Consider the following 25,316-nt stretch of genomic DNA (forward strand, 5'->3'; position numbering starts at 1 on the left):
GACTCAATAGTCACCATGTCAGGTTTTCCCAAAAAAGAAGAAACCACTACATACCTATTAGGCCCCAACCCAAAACGCTGATGTCATCAAATGCTGGGCCAGATACAGAGCAGCAGGAAGTCTCACACATTGCTGGTGGGGATGCACATTGGTATAGTCACTTTAGAAGACAATATGGCAGTTTCTGATAAAACTGAAATATTTTACCACCAAATCCAGAATCGCATTTCTCAGTATTTGCCCAAGTGAGTCAAAAACTTAACTCCTCACAAAAACCTGAACATGGATGCTTACAGTAGCTTTACGCATAATTGCCAAAATTTGGAAATAACCAGGTGTCCTTCAGTAGGTGAATGGATAAGCAGATGGTGGGACATTCAGACAATGGGATATTAGTACTAAAAAGAAATGAACTACAAAGCCACATTGTCCATCAGTAGGTGTTTATTAGTAGGTGAATGAATAAACAGTGACACTTCCAAACATTGCAACCCTAGTCAGTTTAAAAAAAAAAATGAGTTATCAAGCCATGAGACGAAATGAAGGAAACCTAATTCATATTACCAAAGGAAAGAAGTCAATGTGGACAAGCCACATACACTATGATTCTGCCGACATGACTTTCGGGAAAATAAAATCACACAGTTGAAAAATCAGTAGTTTCCAGGAAGGAGGATGTGAGGAAGCAAGGAGAGGATGAATAGTTGAAGCTCAGAGGAATTCAGGGCAGTGTGACTGTTCTACACGATACCATAATGGTGGCTCCATCATTATACATTTGTTAAAATCCATAGAAAGTGCAGCACCAAGAGTGAGTTCACTTCAAGTAAACTATGTGCTATGGATGGCAATGTGTCCAAGTATGTTTATCAAATACTAAGAAATGTACCCCTCTGAAGATGTATGCACAGTGATGATGGAGGAAGCTTTGCCTGTGTGGGGGTAGAGGGTACGTGGGAACTCTCTGTCAATGTTGCTGTGAACCTAAAACTGCTCCAAAAAATCTGTTAAAAGAGAAAGTGTATAATCATTTCTTGAAGAGACACGTACTCGTAGACACCAACACGAGGAGCTGTTTTACATAGTAATCAAGCAGCTACGCATGCCCTGCTCTACATCCCAGGTCTCCTCCCTCTGAGTTGGTCACCGTCACCAAATGCTCGGTTTCCTCGTTTGGCAAAAAAAGAGACATATATTACCTACATTACTGGGAGGACAAAACAAGCCATGTTAGAATTTAGACAAGTGTCCAGTATTTGGTAAGTACACAATAAATGATAGTGATTACTATTACTATTAAAAAAAAAAGAAATCAGCACAGTTTATAAAATCCATTATGCCCAGAGAATGAGGGGAAATAGAGTTTCTTAATATTTCACAAGTATGGGGTCTAAAATAGGGTAGAACATGGGATATTATGACAATAGGATAATCTCTTTTGACATATTTAAATAATGCTAGTTGGTGGCACTGTTATAGTTTAAGCGGAATCATCTTAAAATGTGCAGAAATAACATATTCATGGTTCAGGTTGAGGAGGTGCAAGGCTATGAAAACTGAAGGACGTAAAGATTATTGCACAATGTGACAAAGTGAGATCTTTGTGAATGAAATGTCAGCCATCCTCATATTAGTCCCAAAACCCTGGGCTGAGTTGCAAGGTAGGAAATATCTGTCATACAGACTATTCAGACTTCTCCATTTTTTTTTTTTCTGTACACCGAGTATTAGACTACATTAAGACTCCATTCTTTTAATTTGTTCACTTCTTTTCTGTATGTGTATTCTAGGATTTCAAAAGATACAGAAAAGGAAATAAGAGAGACAAGAAAGCCGCAATGGGCAGGGCAGACTGATTAGACGGGGAGGATCCATAGTTTAGCCCAGTGGCCCTTTCGTCTTGACGTACACCAGAATCGCCTGGAAGCCAGCAAGAAACATAGAAGCCCGTTCCTTAACACAAGAATGGGTTTGGGTCTTTGTTTTCAACAAGTTCCCCAGTTGGCTGTGATAGGGACCTGAGTTTGATCTACCAATACACCTTTTATCTAATCTCCCCCTTGCTTCTCAAGGAAGAGTGAGACACAGCACATTTAACCTGGGAGTAGGGTAGATATGCAGAGTCTTGTGTTCTATCCCAGATCCACGTCAAAATCTGCATTTCTATCAACATCTTCAGGTGATTCATAGGCACATTAAGGTTAAGAAACAGTGGACTTTGGGGCTTATAAAGGCTCCTCAGACGCTTTAAAATTTAGCAGTTTGAAAACAGATCGTAGAAGCAAAAACATAGCATGAACACAGATATAGTACTATCATGTTTAGCTCAAAAAGTTTTATCAACAACAGCTGCCAATGGGCTGTCCTGATGGTACTAACAGGAAAATGTCTTCATGACTTACCAACAAATTTAAGAGATTATATTTGTACATGAATGTGTTTCAATAGTTTAGTAACCAAAAACACTCCTTAGTTCCCCTTCTCTGTTCTATTCCCATCCAAATTCCCAACCCTACGAAGGTCGGTTTCCATTTAAATGTAACTTTAATGAAACTGGTGTTCAGCAAAGAACAAATAGAACAAGATCACATTCACAGGCAATAAAAACACTGAGGGTGAGTCAAAAGATTGTGTTACAGGTTATGCAGTAAATGGAGAGGTGAGAACAGAATGTGGGATGGAATTGAGGAGGAGGTAAAAAGATGGGAAAACCAGAGAAAGGAAGTACTCGCCTGTACTTTTTTTGGTTTTATAAACTGTTAATGACAATCAGATCCTAGCAACTGGCATCCATGATGCAGATAACTGGGCAATCTGACCGGTTTCCTAAGAAAATCACAGTTAGCACTTGTAGGTAGGGTTAATTCTTCAAAATGACTTCATTAGAGTGTTCCAATATTGGCACTCCAAAACAACTTGAAAGCTATACCTAAAAGCTAGGTTTTCTTTACACTTGAGAAAGAAAAGAGCAACTAAATGTTAACAATGATGTCAAAATAAAATTGTGATCCATTTTGAGCCCAGTGGCACAAGATTAATTTTCACAGATTACACAGAGATTCTATTATTTTCTGTACCAGATAATCTTAAAGTAGCAGCAGCTGAACCAAAGGTTGAAAGAGAAGGTAAACCTCTAGATAGAATTATTCACTTTTAATCAGTAGGCAAAATTCTTTCTCTCTAGTTCTCTTCAAGTAGGAAAAGACTGTTTCAACTAAAAAAGCTAACATGCTCCATCTGGAAAGAACTTGAATAAGACAATACCCTGTTGCAAGAATAACAGTCAGTAAATATTGATTATATTTGCTCAGTGTACCATTTGGGCACAGAGAATGGCTTTGCTGTGGATGGTCAATAACTAACAAATGGGCATAAAGTTGCTCACCTAGTTGCCATGTGTGTAAAAGTCTTGCACACCTTCAGGTTTGGAATTTAGGTTCTGGATCAGTGGGCCTCACTTGGCAGATCTAGAAAGTTCCACTTTATTGTATTTGTTCTGTCGTCTATAAAGAAAGGGAGATAGTTGGCAGTGCTTTGAAAAAATAGGGGACTTTGACTACTTTCAGTGAAAGGGGATCTGTTATTCTCTCAATAAGAGAAGGATTAGGTGATTGTTTTGAAGTCTCTAGTTATGGGAAGTAGGGCATTTATAGTAATAACTGACTTCCTAGTTTGAGCGTGCGTTCTGCATGGAAATGGGCTTGAAATACAGGTCATATTATAGTTTTTATCAGTTAAATACAAAATATGTTTGTGAATTGCACAAAAAGGAAGGTCGGGTTGCTCTGAACAATGCTACACAATTTCTTAAAAGTACTGCCAATTCTTTGTTTTGGCTTTGCTTTCTTGGCCAGGAGCTATTCACCCTTTCTTGCAGCACGTCTACCAGCAGGGGCACATTAGGAAGTTGCCCCCAAATTCCTAAAGTCCTGTTTCCTTTGACTTCAACTGGCAGAGAACTTAACATCCTGTCCTTTTTCCTGAAGTATACCTACCAAAGCTGTATCTTGGGCAATTCTAGTTGAAGAGACTTCCAGAGATGCCAGCAACGTACTAATTCATCCACATGCGTGTTATACTCACAAACTAAGGGCTGCTTATTCCCCAAGCATATTGGGTACAGCCAAGATTCCAATCCATAATCAATGAAATAATTTCCTTCTTTGTTTTCCCACTTTCTCTTTATAAAGCCTACTTGACTGTGTGTGAGGCATTTACAGTCTCTGATTTGGGTTTGCTTATCTAGGCTGCATGTCATTGGAACTACCTCAGTTAGCAGCCTCTTTGCTGAGTTCATTTGACAACAGGAATGTTAATGAGTTGTTTCACTTTAATGGTTCTTCCCATGAAGTCAAGTCCTATTAACGAGTTAGCACTTGGAAGCTGTTTCCACTTACCTGTGTGGGTTGACCTTTAGCTCTATGCCTCAAACTCTTTGAATCATTTTTAGTTATACATACTGACATACTTCTATGGAGGAACGGAAGGGCACCACCAGGCCTAGCACAGGAATCTGCACATACACACAGAGCACAGGCTGCTTGTACACAATATATACTAATGATCGGTTTTCTTCAATCTAAAACTCTTGTTATTTTTTAATATTTATTTATTTTTATTTATTTATGCATACAGGAACTGGAGTACAGGCCAGAGGTGCGGAGGTGAGAGGAGTCACCAGAGACAGAGCAGGGAACAGAACAGGCAGACTGACTGAAATACACTGCTGAGGGGAGCAGCGGGTGAGATAGGAGAGGTCTGCTGTGCCATGTGGGTAGCTCCCTGGCCAGGGATCAAACTCATGCTGCAGCAGTTGGCAATAGCTTGAGAGCGCTGAGACTTTAACCCCTGTGCCACAAGGAAGGCCCTAAATGTTTTCTTTTGAACTGAGATTCCTGCCTCAATGATGTCTCAATGAGTGTTGGACACTGACACCATGAGAAATTAGCCAAGCAAGCCAAGATGTACCACGGTCAAGATAATTGGGAAGCTAATAAACTCTGAAGGCTGAACAGGATGAACACCAAGACCATCAGCTATGACAGGTTGTCCTGACAAACCAATTCAGCTATGATGGGCTGTTCCATAAACCAATTCACTTGTGACTGTTTTTGTTAAACTCACTATAAAACAGTCAGTTCAAGATGAGATAGCCAAATGGTCCCTCCATTCTTGCAGATTAATGGACGGTGATCTGAAAAATAAGAGCATTTTTAGATTCAACTCCTGTCTCTGCTTTTTGGCTTTTTCATAGTGACAGTCAGCAGAACCCAGGGTAACATTATCACTTGATTTCCCTCTACAATCAATTCCCTCTCTTTGTTATCATTCTCCTATATCCTTTCCTTGGCTAACCTTCCTCCTTCAGGTCAGTTTAGCAGTTATTTTTTTAAGACACCCTCCAGATGTCCTCCTCAAATCCAGCCTAGAGTTCACAGATAAGCAGCATTAGGGCAGCAGTACTAGCAGCTGAACTTTCTGTGCAGTTTCTCCAATCAAAATTGAGACCTTCTTTTTTTTGAGACCTTTCTTACAATACATACTAATGTCAATTTACTTAGTATTAGAGTTGGTTTCCTTCAAGAAAAAGTCAGATAGATATTATATAGTTTTGTATCTATTTTATTATAAAACAATGGAAACAGTAAAAGGTGTGGTATAACTTTAGCAGAAGGCAAAAACAAACTCAAAAAGCTCATAATTTTTCAAATTTAGAGAAATTCTGTAGCTGTCCTGGCTTTATTGCTTGGTAATATTGAATAATAAAGAACTAAATAACAAGCACAACTGGTTTTTCAAAATATCAATAGAACAGGATTTCCCCTGCCCTTCCAGCTGCCTGGTAGAGGGAAGGCAGTGGGGTCCTGGCCCACCTTGCTCTTTTTTTTTCCATTCTTTAATTTTTTAAATTGAAGTGACTTTTCATTATAACATTATGATTGCACCTTTCTCTTTTTATTCTAGACTGTGTAATTGGCCCTTGCAAGACAGGTTTATTTCCTACTTTAGTGGGGATAAAAACCTCATTTTACCACTTTGCTACTAGGGTATATGTTCCCATTATGCCTTAATTTGCAAAAGTCCTTTTCTCTCTTCAAACATAGGGATCTAAACTTTTCTCCTTACATGACCTTGCTATGTTAAAACTTATTCCTACTCATTCAGTAAATTTAAAAAAAAATTAAAAATATAAACAACTTACAAGGTGCATACTTCATTCTGAAAATGTACCTTCCTCTTTCACTGCTATGACCACTCTTATCCTTCCTCCATAAGTGGTCACCAGTCCCATCACTTCTTCCATCACAATGTTTAAGCTATCTGTCTCTGTCCATAACCTTTGACCTTAGCTTAGTTTAGCCCCTTATTACTTTATATCTGGGCTGTCTTTTGACTATTCTCTGCCAACGAAACTTACTCTAGTCTAACTTAAACCATCCTACATCCTGTCTCCAGTATAATCTTCATTTAGAACCAACAAGTTCTTCATCTCATTGCTACTGAAAAACCTTTCACATTCATCTTCCTACTAAAAATGTTAGGTCTTGAACCTGAAAACCTGGTCCTAAGAGACCTTTTCCTGTTCTTCTGTCAGACAGCAGGCTGCAATGCTAGAGGGTCAACATGCATTTCAAATCATGCTTATTTTCTCACTTCCATCCCTTTGCTCACACTCTTGCTTCTCTTGCCTTTCCCTACTCTCACATTTTCAATTCCAACATATTTTTTTTTAAGACCGAGACTTTTTAAGAACAACTTTCTCTTAAACCATCCAGGCTACAATGGTTTCCCCTGAGCTCTTAACACTTAGTTTCCCTTTCATTCATTTGGCAACTTATTATGTACTGTTTTTCTCAAACCACCTCATATTATCACTTCACTTTGAAATATTTACATCTTATTCTCTCAACTGAATCATTAGTTCCAGCAGTCATTCAACAAATATGTATTAGGTTTACTAAGTGCTAGGCACTATGCTAGTTCTCAAAGCAATGTTTTGTTTTGTTTTGCTTTGTTTTTCATTTTATTTATTTTTTTACATCATTGTTCATTTTTTTAAGAATATTTGCTTCCCCCCACCCCCTCAGGTGTAGTCCCCATAGAGTTTCCTTCACCAAGGCACCCCTGCACCATCACCTCAGTCCCCTGTGCTCCTCCCTCCCTCCCTCTGATCCCTCTCCCTCCTCCTCCCCTGCAAGATGTCTCTGATTTATAATTGTCTGTTTTTGCTTTGTTGTGTTTTGTACTGTTATTATTTTTTACTCTGATGTCTTATTTGGTTTCCCTATACTCCTGCTATAAGTGAAACCATGCGATATTTTTCTTTTTCCTTCTGGTTTATTTCACTGAGCATAATTCCTTCTAGTTTCATCCATGTTGCTGGAATGGCACGAGAGTTTATCTTTTTTGATTGCTGAATAATAGTCCACTGTGTATATGTACCACATCTTCTTGATCCAGTCATCTATTTTTGGGCATTTGGGTTGTTTCCAGGTTTTACCTATTGCATATAGTGCTGCAATAAACATAGGTGTACAGGTGTTCTTTTGAATCAATGTTTTCGTGTCCTTTGCTGGAGGAGACAAAGAGCTCTTGGAAAAGCACTGAAAACAGAATCAAGGAAATGTTTTCTTTTGTTTTAAATGCATCATTCCCTGGTGGTACAAGGGGTTGAGTCTCAGCACTATGAGACTATTAGCAGCCACTGCAGCACAAGTTCAATCCCCAGGCAAGGAGATAACCCACATGGCACAGCAGACCTCTCCTGCCTCGCCCGCTGCTCCCCTCAGCAGTGTATCTCAGTCGATCTGCCTGTTCTGCTCCCCACTCTGTCTCTGGTGAATCCTTTCACCCGTCCACACCTCTGGCCTACACCCCAGCTCTTATATGCATAAATAAACAAATCTTTTGAAAAAATGTATCATAGGTAGGTTTTAGGCGTGACTGCTGTACTAGAGATCTCTGCCATACTCTTAACTTATCCAACAAAGAAATCTGTCAAGGGCATTAGTGAATATTAAAAGGTTATTTTTTTTTTACTTTCCATTTTTTTATTGTATATATTTTTGACATAATTTTTCATTTTTGTACAATGTATGCATCTTCATCTTGGTTACAGTCCCTGTAAAATTCCTGCCGCCCTTGTTTTGATCATACTTCCTAAAAGGCTAATTTTTATTAAATTTTTCCTAAGTCTCTAGCGTTTTAGAGTTACCAGCTCTAAATGGACGCCCTATCTATAGATGCTTTTACAGGAACACAATCTAAAATCAGCAGAAGCAGCCCCTATAAGGTGATGTGATATGGTCTATTTATCACGTAGTATAAACAGAGCTGGATCCTAGGATCCTTCTTGTTAACTGAACTCTTAGTGATAATGAACTGTGTTTGATTTGAACAAATGCCCACAGTCACTAAGTCTAGGAGGGCAAGCAACCTGCTGTAGACTGAGATATATTAAATTTGAGTTCTTTTGATCCACTTGAGGAATATTTTTGAGGGTTAATAAGCCTAACCAAAATTTGCTTGGGACTTAGAAATTAATATTTGATGATTAAAGTTACCAAGCCAAGGTTAAAGTTTTGCTTAACACTATAAATTCAGTTTGTAAATGTTACTGCACTGTTTCTAAGTCTAGCAAATTTTATTATTTATTTCTAAAAGATCATTCAATTATGTTTGATCATACTGCAAGCTGTATGTGGAAGAAAAATATTCAATTTCTTTAGGGTGTCTGGGATTTCCTATACTACCCCCACATGCAGTGATTCACTGGAAAGGTTTAAAAAACTCAGCATAGAGTTCTAGCCATAGTTAAAATTTATTATAACAATATAGTTGCACAGCTGGAACACAAGGGGAAGACACAGGCAGAGCATGGCAGCTTCAAGGTTCCTTCAGTGCTCTTCCTCCCACAGAGTGACACATATCACATTCTTCTCCCAGCAAAGAAATTTCAACAACATGAATATAATATTTTGATCCAGGAAAAGTCCACTAGAGACAAAGATTTCAAGGTTTTTATCAGGGTTGGTTCCTACTTAGCATTCACCAAATTTCCACACTCCTAAAAGGTATGTAGAAGCATTAAACAGAAGCCATATTGTTTGCCTGGTGGGCCTTTATAAAGTAACTTTTAACTGGTAATAATACTCTGTGAAGTGACTTCCAGATGCCAACCAAAGACCAATCTTGACAGCAGGCCTTTCTGAGGACCGCAGTCTCAGACCTACTGTATTAAATCCTATCTGCACACTTAGTTACTCCCATTTTCTAATTTAACAAACTAAAACTCCTCAAGTTCTCAAAAATAACCTATATGATACAAATAATGCAAGTCACAAATATAATCAACCTTAGTTTTCTTAAATGTCTGCTATTTTCTCCAAACTAAGATTTCAGTTTTGAATCAAAAGCCTAAATAACTTAATTACACAATTGAAAGCAGACTGAAAAATGGATCTCATATTCTAGTGGATCAAATTTTATTAAATATAAATAGGGTCTTCCTGGTGGCGCAAGGGGTAAAGCACCGCACTATGAAGCAATCTGCAGTCTCTGCAGCACATGTTCGATTTCCGGCTGGCCAGGGAGCAACCCACAAGGGGCAATGACCTCTCCTGACTTGTCCACTGCTCTCCTCAGCAGTGTATTTCAATCAGTCTGCCTGTTCTGTTCCCCACTCTGTCTCTGGTGAATCCTCTCACCCCCCACATCTCTGGCCTGTACCCCAGCTCTTGTATGCATAAATAAATCAATCTTAAAAAATACATAAATAGGCCTCCCTGGTGGCGCATGGGTTAAGACACAACCTATGAAGAAATCCGCAGCACTGCAGCACAAGTTCGATTCCCGGCCAGCCAGAGAGAAACCCACATGGTGGGACAGATCTCTCCTGTCTCGCCCGCTGCTCCCCTCAGCAGTGTATTTCGGTCAATCCATCTGTTCTATTCCCCACTCTGTCTCTGGTGAATCCTCTCACCCCCCCCCTCCCGTGCATCTCTGGTCTGTACCCCAATACTTGTATAAAAATAAATAAATCTTTAAAAAAATACATAAATAAATAAATATAAATAGGCAAAATAGCAAAAAGGTAAAAATTCTTTAATATAAAGCATCAACATGGCTTTGATTATCCTAAACAGTTTGATGATTATTCCCTAGGTTAATCTTCCTAGAATGAAAGATGATTTAATATTAAAGAACTACATGGCCCCTCCAGCACATGAGTAGGTGACTGAGGGCTCCTCATCTGGAACTTGGAGATTTCTACAGAGACTGAGGACCTCATCTGATTTCAGTGATTATGTAACTCCAAGATAATTTATTGTGACAGCACTGCAATTATCTTTACATATTAGCTAACTCTTTTAAGGACTGACCAAAGTCCGCAATTTAATCAAGGTTACATATTGATAGGATGCTGCTTTTTTTTTAATAGCAGAGGGAGACTTACTGTCATTGTAATTTTTTCTAAGTTTAAAACTGTTTAACTTTGATTTTTTTTTTTTAAGATTTATTTATTTATACAAGAACTGGGGTACAGGTCAGAGGCGAAGGGGCTGAGAGAATTCACCAGAGACAGAGCAGGGAACAGAACAGGCAGACGGACCAAAGACTGCTGAGGGGAGCAGCAGATGGGGCAGGAGAGGTCTGTCGAGCCATGTGGCTATCTCCCTGGCCGGCCGGGAATCGAACCTGCACTGCAGAGGCTGTGGACAGCTTCACAGCATGGTGCTCAACCATAACTTTAATGTTACAGTTCCTTCTTTCAGATAACTGCTATCTCTTAGGGCCACACATTTTTAGATATAAACATATCAGGTTGGATATTGGATAAGTTCCTATGGTTTCATGTGTTAGGTCACAAAAGCCTTTCAAAGTTATCTTTTGCTTCTATATAATATATTCTTTCTTTTCTTTTTTTTTAAATATTTTTAAAATTATTTATTTATTTATACAAGCACTGGGTACAGTCAGAAGCACAGGAGGGTGAGAGAACTCACCACAGCCAGAGTGGGGAGCAGAACAGGCAGAGTGACGAAATACACTGCTGAGGGGAGCAGTGGGCAGCAGGAGAGGTCTGTGCACCATATTGGACCCTTGCCCAGCTGCCAGGGATCGAATCAGTGCTGCAGAGGCTGCGGGCAGCTTCGCAACCCAGCACTCAACCGCTGCACCACCAGGAAGGCCCTATCTTTATTTTCTATAGCATTTTTAGGTTCATATCAAAACTGAATTGAAGGCACAGACATTTCCCATATATACCTACTGCCCTTCACCCCAAACACAGCCTTCCCCACTATCAACACACACCCTTCAAAGCGGCACATTTTTATAGCTGGTTGGCATACACTGACACATCACTATCACGCAAAGTTCGTAGTTCACTTTAGGGCTCACTTTCAGTCTTGTATTTTCCTTTCTTTTTCTAATCTGTGTATTTCTGTTTCTTTCTTTCTTTCTTTCTTTCTTTCTTTTTTTCTAATTTAACAAGTTACCTTATTGAAAAATAATACAAGTACATGAGATGTGAACTGACTGGAAAAACTAGCACTTAGTTTCCTTATTACTGTAACTTTATTTTCTGTCTTGGGTTATGGGATTTTTTTTTTTTTTTTTTGATTAAACTTTTTTATTTTCTTACATTTTTTTGTTCATTTTTGTACAATATTTGATTCTCCCCGTTAGGTATAGTCCCCATTAATCTCCCACCACCACAGCTCCTGTGAACAATCACCATAGTCCCTTGTGTTCTTCCCTCCCCGGTTTTGACCCCTCATCCTTTCCTCTCCCTTGCTGTCTGCCTCAGATCTATGGTTTGCCTGCAAGTTTTGTCTTTTTTTTTTTGACCGTTTGTTTATCTTCCCTATATTCCTCCTGTAAGTGAAACCATCTGATATTTTTCTTTTTTCTTCTGACTTATTTCATTCAGCATATCCCTTCTAGCTCCACCCATGTATATGAGAATGGCATGAGTTTATCTTTTTTGATTTTTTTAAAGATTTTTTTTTATTTATTTATACAAGAACTGGGGTACAGGCCAGATGTGCGGGAGGGTGAGAAGATTTACCAGAGACAGAGTTAGGAACAGAACAGGCAGACTGACAAAATACACTGCTGAGGGGAGTAGTGGGCCAGACAGGAGAGGTCTGATGCACTATGTGGGATTCTCACAGGCCAGCAGGGATCAAACCCACGCAGCAGAGGCTTCAGACAGCTTCACAGTGCTGTGCTCAACTGCCTGCGCCACCAGGGAGGCCCCTATCTTTTTTGATTATTGAACAGTAATCCATTGTGTATATATATCACATCTTCTTGATCCAGTCATCTGTATTTGGGCATTTGGGTTGTTTCCATATCTTAGCTATTGTAAATAGTGCTATAATAAACATCGGAGTACAGGTTTTCTTTCAAATTAATGTTTTTGTGTCCTTTGGGTAGATTCCTAGGAGTGTAATTGCTGGGTCATAAGGTAGATCCATTTTTAGCAATTTGAGGAAACTCTACAGAGCTTTTCATTGTAATTGGACCAGTTTGCATTCCCACCAGCAGTGTAAGAATGTTCACTTTTCTCCACATCCTCGCCAGCATTTGTGGTTGCCAGTTTTCTTAATATGGACCATTCTTACCAGTGTGAGGTGGTATCTCATTGTGGTTTTAATTTGCATTTCTCTGATTATAAGTGATGAGCATTGTTTAATATATCTGTTGGTCATTTGCATTTTCTCTTTAGGGAAGTGTCTTTTTAGCTCTTGTCTCCATTTTTTGACTGGATTTTTTACTTTGTTTTTGTTGAGTTGGGTATATTTGATTAAGTCCTTATCAGTTTTGTGGAGTGCAAATATTTTCTCCCAATCTGTATGGTGTCTCTTCATTTAGGTTATTGTCTCTTTTGCCATACAGAAGCTTTTTTAGTTTGATGTAGTCCCAGTTGTTTATCTTTTCTTCATTTTCTTTACTTCTGAGGATGAGCCCTTAAAGATGTTTCTGAGATATATGTCATGGAATGTTTTGCCTAGGTTTTCTTCTATGCATTTTATGGTTCCAGGTCTTACATTCAAGTCTTATCATTTTTGATTTAGTTTTGTTATGGTGTCAGGTAGTAATCTAGTTTCATTCCTTTGCATGTAGCAGTCCAGTTTTCCCAGCACCATTTATTGAAGAGACTATCCTTGTTCTAGTGCACATTCTTTGCTTCTTTATCAGAGATTTGTTGACCATATGCAGGTGACATTATTTCTGGATTTTTAATTCACTTCCATTGGTCTGTGTGTCTCTTTTTGTTCCAATACCATGATGTTTTAGTTACTATGGCTTTGTAGTATAGTTTGAAGCCAGGGGGTGTAATTGGTGTTGTATTTTCTATTATTTTTGAAAAATGTGTTATCACATGTATCCACCATTATAGTACCACATAAAATAGTGTCTCTTCCCTAAATGTTCTCTAGGCTTTACACTTTCTCCTTTCGCCATGCCTCCAGACAACCACTGATTTAGTTAACTGTCTGCATAATGTTTCCTTTTTCTAAATGTCATATAGTTACAATTATTAACTACATAGCCTGTCCAAATTGACTTCTTTCACTTGATAATACACATTTTTTTTTTAATTTTTTTTATAGAGGCATGTTTGTTTGTTTGTTTGTTTGTTTGTTTGTTTGTTTGTTTGTTTGTTTTGTTTATACATGCACTGGGTACCGTCAGAAGCACGGGAGGGTGAGAGAATTCACCAGAGCCAGAGTTGGGAGCAGAGCAGGCAGAAGGACCGAAGTACACTGCTGAGGGGAGCAGCGGGCGGCAGGAGAGGTCTGCGCGCCATGTAGGACCCTCCTCTGGTGGCCGGGGTGCAGCCGGGGATCAAACCGGCGCCGCAGAGGCCGTGGGCAGCTTCGCAACCCAGCGCTCAACCACTGCGCCACCGGGGAGGCCCGATAATACACATTTAATGTGTTTCATGACTTGATCATTTCTTTTTAGCACTAATATTTCTTTGTCTGAATGTACCACAGTCTGTTTATCCACTCACCTACTGAAGGACATCTTAGCTATTTCCAAAATTTTGCAGTTATGAATAAAGCTGCTAAAACTACCATATTCAGGTTTCTGTGAGGACCTAAGTTTTTTACTTACTTGGGCAAATACTGAAAAATGTGATTGCTGGATCCTGTGGTAAAAGTATTTCAGTTCTATTAAAAAAAAAAAAAACTGTCAGATTTTCTTCTGAAGTGACTCTAAAATCTTTTTTAAAAAAAAAGATTTATTTATTTATGCATACAAGAACTGGGGTATAGGCCAGAGGTATGGAGGGTGAGAGGATTCACCAGAGACAGAGTGGGGAACAGAATAGGCAGATTGACTGAAGTACACAGCTGAAGGGAGCAGTGGGCCAGGCAGGAGAGGTCTGCTGCACCATGTGTGTAGCTCCCTGGCTGGGGATCGAACTCGTGCTGCAGAGGATGTGGACAGCTTTATAGGTTGCATCTTAACCCCTGAGCCACCAGGGAGGTCCTCTAAAGTCTCTTCTAAAGAGACATCTTGTTGCTTTATATCTTGAGTATCTTGAGCAGCATTTGAATTTCATCAAGGTTAAATTTTGACCTTTCTAATAGATGTATATTGATTTCTCTTTCTTGTTTTAATTTGAAGTTCCAAAATGACATAAGATATGGAACATCTTTTCATATGCCTATTTACCATCTGCATACCTTCTTTGGTGAGGTGTCTGTTAAAGTTCTCAGCCTAGTTTTCAATTAGATTGTTTGTTTCCTTACTATTGAATTTTAAGAGTTCTTTGCATATTTTGGTAACAGGGTTTTTTTTTTTATCATATATCTTTTGCAAATACTTTCTCCTAGCCTGTAGCTTGTGTCCACCTTCCCTTAAGAATATCTTTCTCAAAAAACTTCGAAAACTAATGTAGTCCAGTTGATCAATGACTTCTTTCATGGATGATGCCTTTGGTATTGTATCTAGAAAGTTATCACCATACCCAAGATCACCTAGATTTTCTCCTAGATTATAGCCTGCAAATTTTAGATCTTTGTGTTTTCCACTTGGGTCTATGATGCATTTTGAGTTAACTTTTGTGAAAGGTGTAAAATCTGTGTCTATATTCACTTTTTACATGTAAATGTCCAGTAGTTCCAGCACCATTTGTTCAAGAGATTATCTTTGCAACATTGTATAGCCTGTCCTCCTTTGTCAAAGATCAGTTGTCAGTATTTATGTAGGTTTATTTTGGGGCTCTCCATTCTGTTCTATGAATTATCTGTCTATTCCTTCACCAATACATGTCTTGATTATTGCAGACTTATAGTAAGTCTTGGAGTCAGGTAATACCAGTCCTTCAACTTTGCTCTTCCCCTTCAATACTGTGCTGGTTATTCTGGGTCTTTGCCATTGCATTTAAATTTTAGAATTAGCTTGTTGATACCCACAAACTAACTTGCTTGGATTTTGATTGTGATCACATTGAATCTAAAAATCAAGTTGGGAAAAGCTGAAGTGGTATAGCTCAATAGTAGAGCATTTGACAGCAAGTTGGGAAAACCTAAAGTCTTGACATGGAATATCTTTATATTTTTTTAGTTACTCTTAGATTTCTTTTATCAAAGTTCTGTAGTTTTCCTCTAACAGATCTTGTGTACATTTTGTTTGATTTATGCATAAGTATTTTATTTTGAGGGGTGCTAATATGAATGGTATTGTGTTTTAATTTCAAATTTCATTTGTTTATTGTGTTATATAGGAAAATCAGTGGAGCTTTGTAAATTAACCGTGTATCATTCAATCTTACCATCATCATTTATTGGTTCCAGATTTTATTGCTGTTGATATTTTTGGATTGTCTACATAGAAAATAATGTCATATGTGCAAAGAGAGTTTTGTTTCTTCCTTACTACCTGGTATAACATTAATTCTCTTTCCTTGTCTTATTGCATTGTTAGGACTCTCAGTATGAGATTTACAAGGAGTAGTGAGAAAAGCATCCTGTTTTGTTCTTGATCTTATGGGAAAGCTTCCAGCTTCTCACCATTAAGTATGATGTCAGTTACAGGCATTTTATAGATCCTCTTATTTTAAACAGAGGGAGTTCTCCTAAATTCTTAGTTCAGTTACAATTTTTATCAGAATAGGTGTTGGATTTGTCAAACACTTTTTCTGCATCTATGGATATGATCATGTGATATAATGGATTATATTAACTTATTTGAAATATTAAACCAGACTTACATCCTGAGTATAAATTCCACTTGGTATACATTTTTTTATTATAATCCCACATTATTTATAATCATTTAATAAATTTTCGGTTTCAATTTGCTAAAATTTGCAGAGGATTTTTGCACCTATATTATGAGAGATGTTGGCCTAAGTTTTCTTTCCTGTACTGTTTTTGATTGGTTTTGATATTAGGGTAATGCTAGCCTCATAAAATCAGTTAGGAAGCATTTTCTTGGCTTTTATCTACTGAAATAGACTGAAGAAAATCGGTGAATTTTTATTCCTTAAATATTTGATGGAATTCTCCAGATGCTTATGTTTTAGAAGGTTATTAATTTGGAGGTAATGCTTTCTGTTTGGGAAAGTTATTTATTTTTATTAAATTTCTTTAGGATATAGGTCTATTCATATTGTTTATTAGGTCTTTTTTTTAGAGAAGGTAGCATTGCTGCTTTGAGTGGCTTCAATATATATTTGCTATTACTTGTTAAAAGAAGGCATTCTTAATATGAATTATTCTAAGTTTAAAATTTGTTATTTTAGGCATACTCAAAGAATTAACTGATTTGCATCCTATAACTGGATAGTCTAGACCTGGTAATTGTAGTGTATATTGATTGTAGTCAACATACAGACATTTTAATACATAATTTATTCATTTTGCCATTTCTCTTATCTTGTAAATTTACTAGCAGATACAGTGTTTTAAATTATAAGTTAAAACAAATTATTATAAAACTTTTCCTATCACCCTAACAGTGAGTAAAGTCTGCCTGGGGAAAATCCTGCAGTGGGGAAAATCAGCCAGGTCAAAATGCCCTAGGCTGTGCTCTTTGGCTCTGGGATCACATTCCAACAAAAATCTTCTAAGGTCCTTAATGTCTAATGTCTGGTGCCCATAAAGCACATGGTGGGGGTGCTTCATTCCTGCAGCTGACTGGCATGAGAACACTGACATTCCTCAGCAGGGCTTCTTATCTTCCAGGACTCTAAAATCTAGGAAAGCTCCAACGGTGTCAGCACAACGCTTGATTCTCTTCTGTGTCTGCTGAGTCAGACCCTCTGTGTACCCCAAACAGAGGTGGAGAGACATGTCATACTTTGCTTGTTGCCCCATTTGAACATTTTGTGCACAATACTACTGACACCAGATATGCAGGTTTTTCCTGAGCCTCCCTGGTGGCTGAGTCTCAGTGCTGTCAAGCTATGGCCAGCCGTTGCATCATGAGTTTGATCCCTAGCCAGGGAGCTAACCCATATATGTTACAGGAGACCTCTCCTGTGTTGCCCACTGCTCCCCTCAGCAGTGTATTTCAGTAGATCTGCCTGTTCTGCTCCCCACTCTGTCTCTAATGAATCCTCTCAATCCCCCTGCCTCTGGCCAATACCCCAGTTCTTAAATGCATAAATAAATAAAAATAAATCTTTAAAAAATTAAAAAGTATTAAAAAATAAAATATGTAGGGTTTTTTTTTTTCTCATACCAACCAATTCTCCAACTCTCCAGACACCAGTTGTGTGTCCCACAGTTCAATTCTAACACAAACTACCCAGAGTCCCTGAGGCTGAATTTTTGATTTAGACCTTGACACAAAATGTTCTATAATTATATATAAAAATTATTTTGCACGCTGAGATATATTTAATTCATTAATTTAGAAAATCTGTTCTGGGTACCAACTTCACACCAGTTAAAGGCTCGGTCCCACAAAATTGTCCCCACTGAGTACAAGTTTTAGGTTGCAGAGTTGTATTAGGACTGAAGACAGACACTATGTGTAGGGGTGTGTGTGTGTGTCTTAAGCTTCACACTCCAAGTCTCACATGCCCCTTTTTTTTTCTTTCTTTTTTTTTTTACACATTACTCTTGAAAGTAGACTTGCTGCCCAGGATTCAGACCGAACGTAAGAGATCCCAGTGAGTCCAGTTATTTCTTCCTCTCTGCCACACCAACCCATCAAATGTATGAAGTAGATCTGAATTCCAGTTTTGCCTCAGTTGCGCCACCAAGACGCTTGTCCTGTAACAGTTTTCTGCTTCTTTTGCTTTCCAGATAACTGAGAATACCTTTCTTAGTCCAATAAAAGCACAGGACTCAGACAAGATGCAGGTAGATAGTTGAGAACAGAACTCAGACAGAAGGCTACTAAGCTGGGCAGAATGCTGAACTGAGAGTACACCAACAGACAGTGGATGGCAGAGACAAGTAATAAGTATCAGAATCGACAGCCTGAACGGGGCAAACCAGAACACAAAAGAGACCTGTGAGTTAAAGCCACCGGCATCCTGCTGAGGGGCATGTCCTTGAGGCTGAATTTTTGATAGAACTTGATACACAATGTTCTATAATTACATATAAAAATTATTTTGCACACTGAGATATATTTAATTCATTAATTCAGAAAATCTGTTCTGGGTACCAGCAATACATAAGGTATTGTGGATTGAGGCAGTTCTTTCTCTCAAGGCATTTGTAATTAAAAAGGAAAAAATGAAGAGTGCACAAAGATAGCAGGAGTGCTATCTGCCTCAGGAACCAATAGTTGAACCTTCACAACCTCTCAGAAAGGCAAAGACTGTTAATTCTATTTTACAGGTAAGGAAACTGAGGTGCAGAGATGCTCAGTAAATTCCCTAGTACTTGTGCTCGGAAGTCGTAGAACATAACCTGGTGCTCCTTCTCCTCTCTTCCCATGTGAGAAGAGGAGGGTAGTGGAAGCTTCACGAAGGTGGAGGTGACATTCAGGTGGGAGTCACCGACAGTTCCGTTTACTGTTTTCTTACTCTGTCATCGCCTACCTTGGTTTCATTTGCTCATTACAAGACTTCTACTTCTGATAGGTAGGAATGTTCATGATTTCTGGCAAAGACAGAAGGAGACACCCACTGTGGCTTGACAAAAATCATGTTGCATCAATTCCAAGATGCGTGCCTTGCTGCTTAACATCACTAAAATCAAGATGAGTTTTTCATCAGTGGCATCTTACAATTATTGTTGGCCAGGTGGCAATTATGACACACTTGATTTTACCTGTGCATCAAAACTTACAGAATGGAAGTCAGTGACGTGGATGGAAACTGTTGAAACAATAGTAAGCCGCTTTTCACCTTCAGGAATGAATTAGTTGTTAGAAGAAGGCGAAACAATAGCGGTAGCCCTGCTCGTGAGTGTTTACGTAGGTCGGTTCCACGTCACTGCAACGACAGATTACCTGCGGCACCCGACAGCGAATGGCTTTTACCTCGTTCATAGATTTAAGTAGCTGGAACGCAATATTGTTGAAGTCACAGAAGTCACGTTCAAGTCCATTACTGAGTTAAAAGAGATTCAGAAGAGTCAGCCTCTAAAGGTGAAGAAATTTTAGGAATAACTTAACCAATTAATATTACTTTTATTTACCTTTCTAGGTATGTACCAAGTAACATAGATATATGACTCAGAGTTCATGTACATTTTCAATAAGTAGTAAGTGAAAATTCTAAATGAAAGGAAATCTTTTTTTGTTTAATTTAGAGATATTTGTGTTGTTGGCATGTAAAATGGTAAGATAATGATGAATTTTAGATACAAGAGAATACGGTAATGGCAATACACTGTCTTTTTTTTCTTGGCCTAAGCTAACCTAAAAAACCAAAAGAAGTAAGTGAACAAAAAAATCTCTTCTGGTGTTCACCATATCCTCCAAGTGTGAATGACTTTTTGACCTACTTGTAATAGGCTATTTCTTGTGTTGGTTTTTTTTTTTTAAAAGATTTATTTATAAATATTTTAAAGATTTATTTATTTATTTATTTATACAAGTACTGGGTACAGTCAGAAGTGCGGGAGGGGGAAAGAATTCACCAGAGCCAGGGCGGGAAGCAGAACAGGCAGGCTGATGAAGTACACTGCTGAGGGGAGCAGCGGGCGGCAGGAGAGGTCTGCGTGCCAGCCAGGGATGGAGTCGGCGCTGCGGAGGCTGAGGGCAGCTTCACAACCCAGCGCTCAACCACTGTGCCACTGAGGAGGCCCCTATTTCTTGTGTTTTTTATGTATGTGCCTCTGTGGTAGATCCCTCTTTATGTAAATATGAAAATATGCCTTTCTTTTTTATTTAAATTAGAGCACCTTGTGTAGGAGTAATAATTTGTGGGTGAGCCAGTTTTAGAACAGTTCTAATTCACATATAAATTGATAATTCAATATTTCTGACATAAGATATATAAGATCGGGCCTCCCCGGTGGCGCAGCGGTTGAGTGCTGGGTTGCGAAGCTGCCCACAGCCTCTGCAGCGCCGGTTCGATCCCCAGCTGCTCCCCGGCCACCGGAGGAGGGTCCCACATGGCGCGCAGACCTCTCCTGCCGCCCGCTGCTCCCCTCAGCAGTGTACTTCAGTCCTTCTGCCTGCTCTGCTCCCCGCTCTGGCTCTGGTGAATTCTCTCACCCTCCTGAGCTTCTGACTGTACCCAGTGCTTGTATAAATAAATAAATAAATAAATAAATCTTTAAAAAAAAAAAAAGATATATAAGATCTATTTTTTAGGCTGATTATACCTGATTAGGTGAAAGAATGTAAATAAGCCAATGTTTCTGAATTACTTGAGGGAAACAAAAGCTATTGAGAAACCCATTTATAGTTGATTTTGGGATGTTCTTCCCAGCAATCTCACCTGCCCATTTATTTTCTTGAATTATTATTTACTTTACCCTCCATTCAGTGGTGATGGAAGATAAAGCCTAAAAATTAAAAAAAAAAGTAGATAAGCAGCATAAGCTGAAGCCTGTGCATGTGACAACGACAGGTAAATATTTTAAAAAGATTACATAATCAAGAGTTGGTTTTATTTGCTAAGAGAGGACAGTTAGACTTCGCAAGAAAGGAGAGAATGTAATAAACAGATTGCTTAAGAAAAGTCATTTTCTTTTTTTTTTAAGGTTTATTTATTTATTTATTTATACAAGAACTGGGGTATAGGTCAGAGGCATGGGAGGGTGAGAGAACTCACCAGAGACAGAGCGGGGAGCAGAACAGGCAGATGGACCAAAGACACTGCTTGGGGGAGCAGCTGGCGAAGCAAGAGAGGTCTGCTGCGCCATGTGGGTTTCTCCCTAACTGGCCGGGAATCCAACCCGAGCTGCAGAGGCTGAGGGCAGCTTCTGCAGCACGGCACTCAACCCGCTGCGCCAACGGGGAGGCCCCAAGACAAGCCATTTTCAACATCTATTTTTTTTTAATATCCTCAACCCATTACTGTGTCTAAAAGAAGAAATAAAACAAGTACAGAAATAATTGTCATAAGATATAGAAGATAAAAGATAATATAGAAAAAATATGAAATTTAAAGAACATTTTTACTGCTACCAAATGAATAAGGTACTTTGGAAAATACAGCAATCCTCCTATTGGAAGATGTTATCAAGCTAGGAATGCATTAAAGGGAAAGACAGGTCAGGTAATTAGTGCATTTAAGGAGGTAGTACGGGGGGGGGGGGGTCTTTCTTGATCTTATTAAGATGAAAGCAACGTTATCCACTTTTTCTTTCTAACCTGTAAGTCAAAAGTTTCTAGTGATATCCAGGGATGAGCTTTTTTGTATAGAGCTAGCTCATTAATAAATTGTTCACATATACAGGGCAGGATGTGAGCATATGTTTCTGTTTGTGTAGGAAAGTCCCAATTTAAAAATATTGTCCGAAGTAAGTATTACTTGTGCCCTTTCAGTACCTAAAGTTAACACAGTCTAGTTTTAGATGAAAAACAAAAAGTAATCATTTTTTCAACTTTGGCACCCTCTTGTGATTAAAGAATAAAAAGTCTTTATGGAAACAAAATTTTCCTTGAAGTTAAACATTGGGGCATTTCACATCCTGATATTGCTTATCAGAGAAAAGGAATCATCCCCTCCCTACGTCCCCCCACCCCAATGTGTGTGTGTGTGTATAGATAGATGATAGATAGATAGATAGATAGACATCTCAAAGCAGAGCTACAAACTTTCTCCCAAAGTTCTCAGCTTTGAATTTCAAGTTATCAGACTTTACCACTGGCTAGCCTTTAATATTGCTCTCAGACTCCAGAGCCTTTCGCCCGCTGATCAGTAACTTTAGCTCCTGACACACTGTCACTATCAATAATTCTGTCTTAATTTTTTTGGTGAATTCAATATACACTTATATGATTTTCCCAGCACACAAACATGCTGTCATTCTTTCATAGTTAACATTTCTCTTCATCTCACATTTCTAACTACAATCATACAGTCACAATGGAAAAAAAAAATCTAAGAAATGTGTTAATCAGTGATTTTATCATTGTGCAAATGCAAAATTAGCAGATTGAGACACTTGGGGGTTACGATGAACAAAACACCAGAATAAACAGAAATGATGTTTTCAAGAGATGTGATATGCCTCCCTGGTGGCTCAGGGTTGAAGTCTCAGTGCTATCAAGCTGTCACCAGCCGCTGCAGCATGAGTTCGACTCCCCAGCCAGGGAGCTGGCCTACATGGCTCAGCAGACCTCTCCTGTCTCACCTGCTCTTCCCCTCAGAAGTGTGTTTCAGTGGATTTGCCTGTTCTGCTCCCCACTCTGTCTCTGGTGGATCTTCTCACCCTCTGCACCTCTTTATGCATACATAAATAAAAATAAACCTAAAAAAGAAAATAAAATGTTTAAAAAGAGAGAGAGAGAGATGTGATAAACACAAGAAGCTGCTGCCAGAGTGAAGGGCTAGCATGTGATGGCATCACAGGCAATGGCGATGTTAGCGCCACCGTCATACGTGCATCCCACGCTGAAGAATGCTACATGGTGCATGACTGTATTGAGCTACTGCTCTGTTCTTTTTACTGCAAACACTTAGAAAGAATCCTCGAAGTTCACTTCTCCAGTCAATCTCTCAAATCCACTCGATCAGAGCCATGAGACATAATAATAAATTGTTGTTGTAAGCCTCTTGATTTTAGAGTGTTTTGTTATGTGGCAACAGCTAAGGGGAACAAGACCCCACAGAGGGCAGCGGGAGGTCTGCTGCAGGAGGAGAGAGCTTATTCATGGACCATTCTGTGCCTTTTACAGCTTGTGTCTGCAGAAGTCTAGGGAGTAACTGAGAGTGTAGATTTTTAAGGGTATTAAACCAATGGCAGAAAAATATAGCAATCAAGCTGAATTCTTTGACTTGAAGGTCAAAGAAGTCCCACAGGTCCCCTAGTTTTAGAACATGCCACGTAGATGGGCATACTGGGGAAACATTTCAACAATCAGTTGAAAGCTTGGGGTCAATGATAGAGTAGAGTTAATGAGGGTGAAATGCCAGACGTTCGCTATCAGTGTCAGCAAAAAACCCCGCAAGTTTCAGGAAAACAGGAATGGATACATTAAGTGCAACCTGCTGAGCACCACTCTGGGCACATCTAAGACACTCCTTTCACCAAGACATGAGGAAATGCTTCAGTGAGGCAGGCTCCAGCATCCTGGAAGAGCTACGTAGGTCAGAGATAACTGCAGAATAGGCTGTTATTACCAAAAAAAAAAAAATGCTCTTCTCCATGGGCATAATGGGATCCATCACAGTACATCCCAAGTTCAGTGCTGAGTTTTTAGAGACAGTGTGATGCAATTACCACTGCAAACCACAGTGACAGGGCTGTGACCTGCTGTGCTTTACAGCAATGGCTGTACATGATGAGGTCCTGAAAAATCATAACTGGATAGCTTACTAATAGGCTGCCTGACAGATATAAGTTTAAAAAAAAATATGAAGTCTGCTAAATAGAACTTAATTCAAGTTGCCAAATTGAGCCGCAGTCCCAAAACCCATACCTAAGTCAGTTCAGTGATGAGAGCCCCACTAGGGGATAGCTGGGCATTTTTGAAAACAAATCTTACAACATGGCCATAGGTGTATACCATGAACCTTCCTCCAAATCAGTATATCTCACCTCTGGCATTATTGGCACTTTGGATTGGGTATTTCTTTGTTTTGCAGGGCTGAGCTTTATGTTGCAGGATGTTTAAATATATGGGGTAGATGCCAGTAGAATGCAAACACATTCTTTCCCCTACTTGTTACAACAAATATTTGCCAAACTGTCAAAACCTTGCTAAATATCCTCTGGGTATAGGTTACCAGATTTAGCCCCTTCCCCCCAAAAAATGCAGATTAAATTTTAATTTCAGAATCAAATTACTACATGGGGCATATTTATACTAAAAAATTATTTGTTGCTTATTTGAAATTCAGATTTAATTGGGTATCTTATGTTATCTGACAGGAAAACATCTGAGAAAAAATCATTCCATTTGAAAACCCCAATCTAAGCCAGAGCTTCTCATTTTTCAATGTGCTAAGAAACTACCATTATGTTCATGTACCAGGGCTACGTCCTCTCTCCCGCCGTCACAGTACAGTTAGGAGGACCCTTTATTGTTTTGATAACCCACAGGACATTATGCTGATCCTGTATATCAATATCACTATGCCAATTGGATCTGGTAAACAAAAATAACAATGAAGCATCAAAAATACCTTACTTACATATTTGGCTGCAAAAGGGTAGCAGTTAAAGCCCATAAATTTAGTAGGTCTACTACATCATTTATATTTCTACAGCCTCCATCATGTGGTGTATGTTAGCCCGAATAAAATAACAAGTTTTCCACTGTGCTTTTCTCTCTAGGACTTCTCCCTTCCATAATATACTGTATTACTTTTTTGCCTATTGTTGATTATCTGTCTTCTCCCACTATATAAGGTGAGCTTTACAAAAGCAGAGTTATAGTCCACTCGCTGCTCTATCCCCAGTGCCTAAGACAATGTGTGAAACATAGTGTAAGCACTCAATATTTCTAGATGTGCTTAAATGAATTCTCATGAAAGTTCCTGGAGAAGAGTGAAACAAATCTCTCTAGTCTATTATCTGTATCGACCTTAAGGATTTGTTGGCAAATTCCTTCTGTAAAAGACTAGATAGGCTTGCAGGACATAAAATTTTTCTGTCACAACCACTCCACTCTGGCATTGGAGCTTAAAAGCAGGTGTAGCAGGTAAATGAATTCACAAAACATGGAGAGGAAAGAGGAATAGCTGAGGTCATAGGAATGGGGAG

At 38.9% G+C, this 25,316-nt stretch overlaps 1 protein-coding gene across 7 annotated transcripts in view; it reads right to left on the reverse strand.

Annotated features, from left to right (window-relative positions):
• ABCG2 (ATP binding cassette subfamily G member 2 (Junior blood group)) overlaps nucleotides 1-25,316 on the reverse strand; it is a 160,440-nt gene that overhangs the window by 118,675 nt on the left and 16,449 nt on the right. For 3 of the 7 annotated variants that reach the window (XM_037529852.2, XM_054688212.1, XM_037529854.2), the window contains exons 1-3: nucleotides 6,203-6,248; nucleotides 5,125-5,194; nucleotides 3,386-3,503 (exon numbers count right to left, since the gene is read on the reverse strand). The exons of 1 other annotated variant lie outside the window; for it this stretch is intronic. In XM_037529852.2, the coding sequence (XP_037385749.2) occupies nucleotides 3,386-3,396 (11 nt within the window). In that variant the 5' untranslated portion in view covers nucleotides 3,397-3,503; nucleotides 5,125-5,194; nucleotides 6,203-6,248. Of the gene's footprint in view, nucleotides 1-3,385; nucleotides 3,504-5,124; nucleotides 5,195-6,202; nucleotides 6,249-19,277; nucleotides 19,436-25,316 lie in introns of those variants that run through there. 3 more of the 7 variants (XM_054688214.1, XM_054688215.1, XM_054688220.1) reach the window with 3 other exon arrangements.

Source organism: Talpa occidentalis, unplaced genomic scaffold, assembly GCF_014898055.3.
Source record: "Talpa occidentalis isolate TD23 unplaced genomic scaffold, MPIMG_talOcc4v2.1 talOcc4.6, whole genome shotgun sequence".
Taxonomy (NCBI): Eukaryota; Metazoa; Chordata; class Mammalia; order Eulipotyphla; family Talpidae; genus Talpa; species Talpa occidentalis.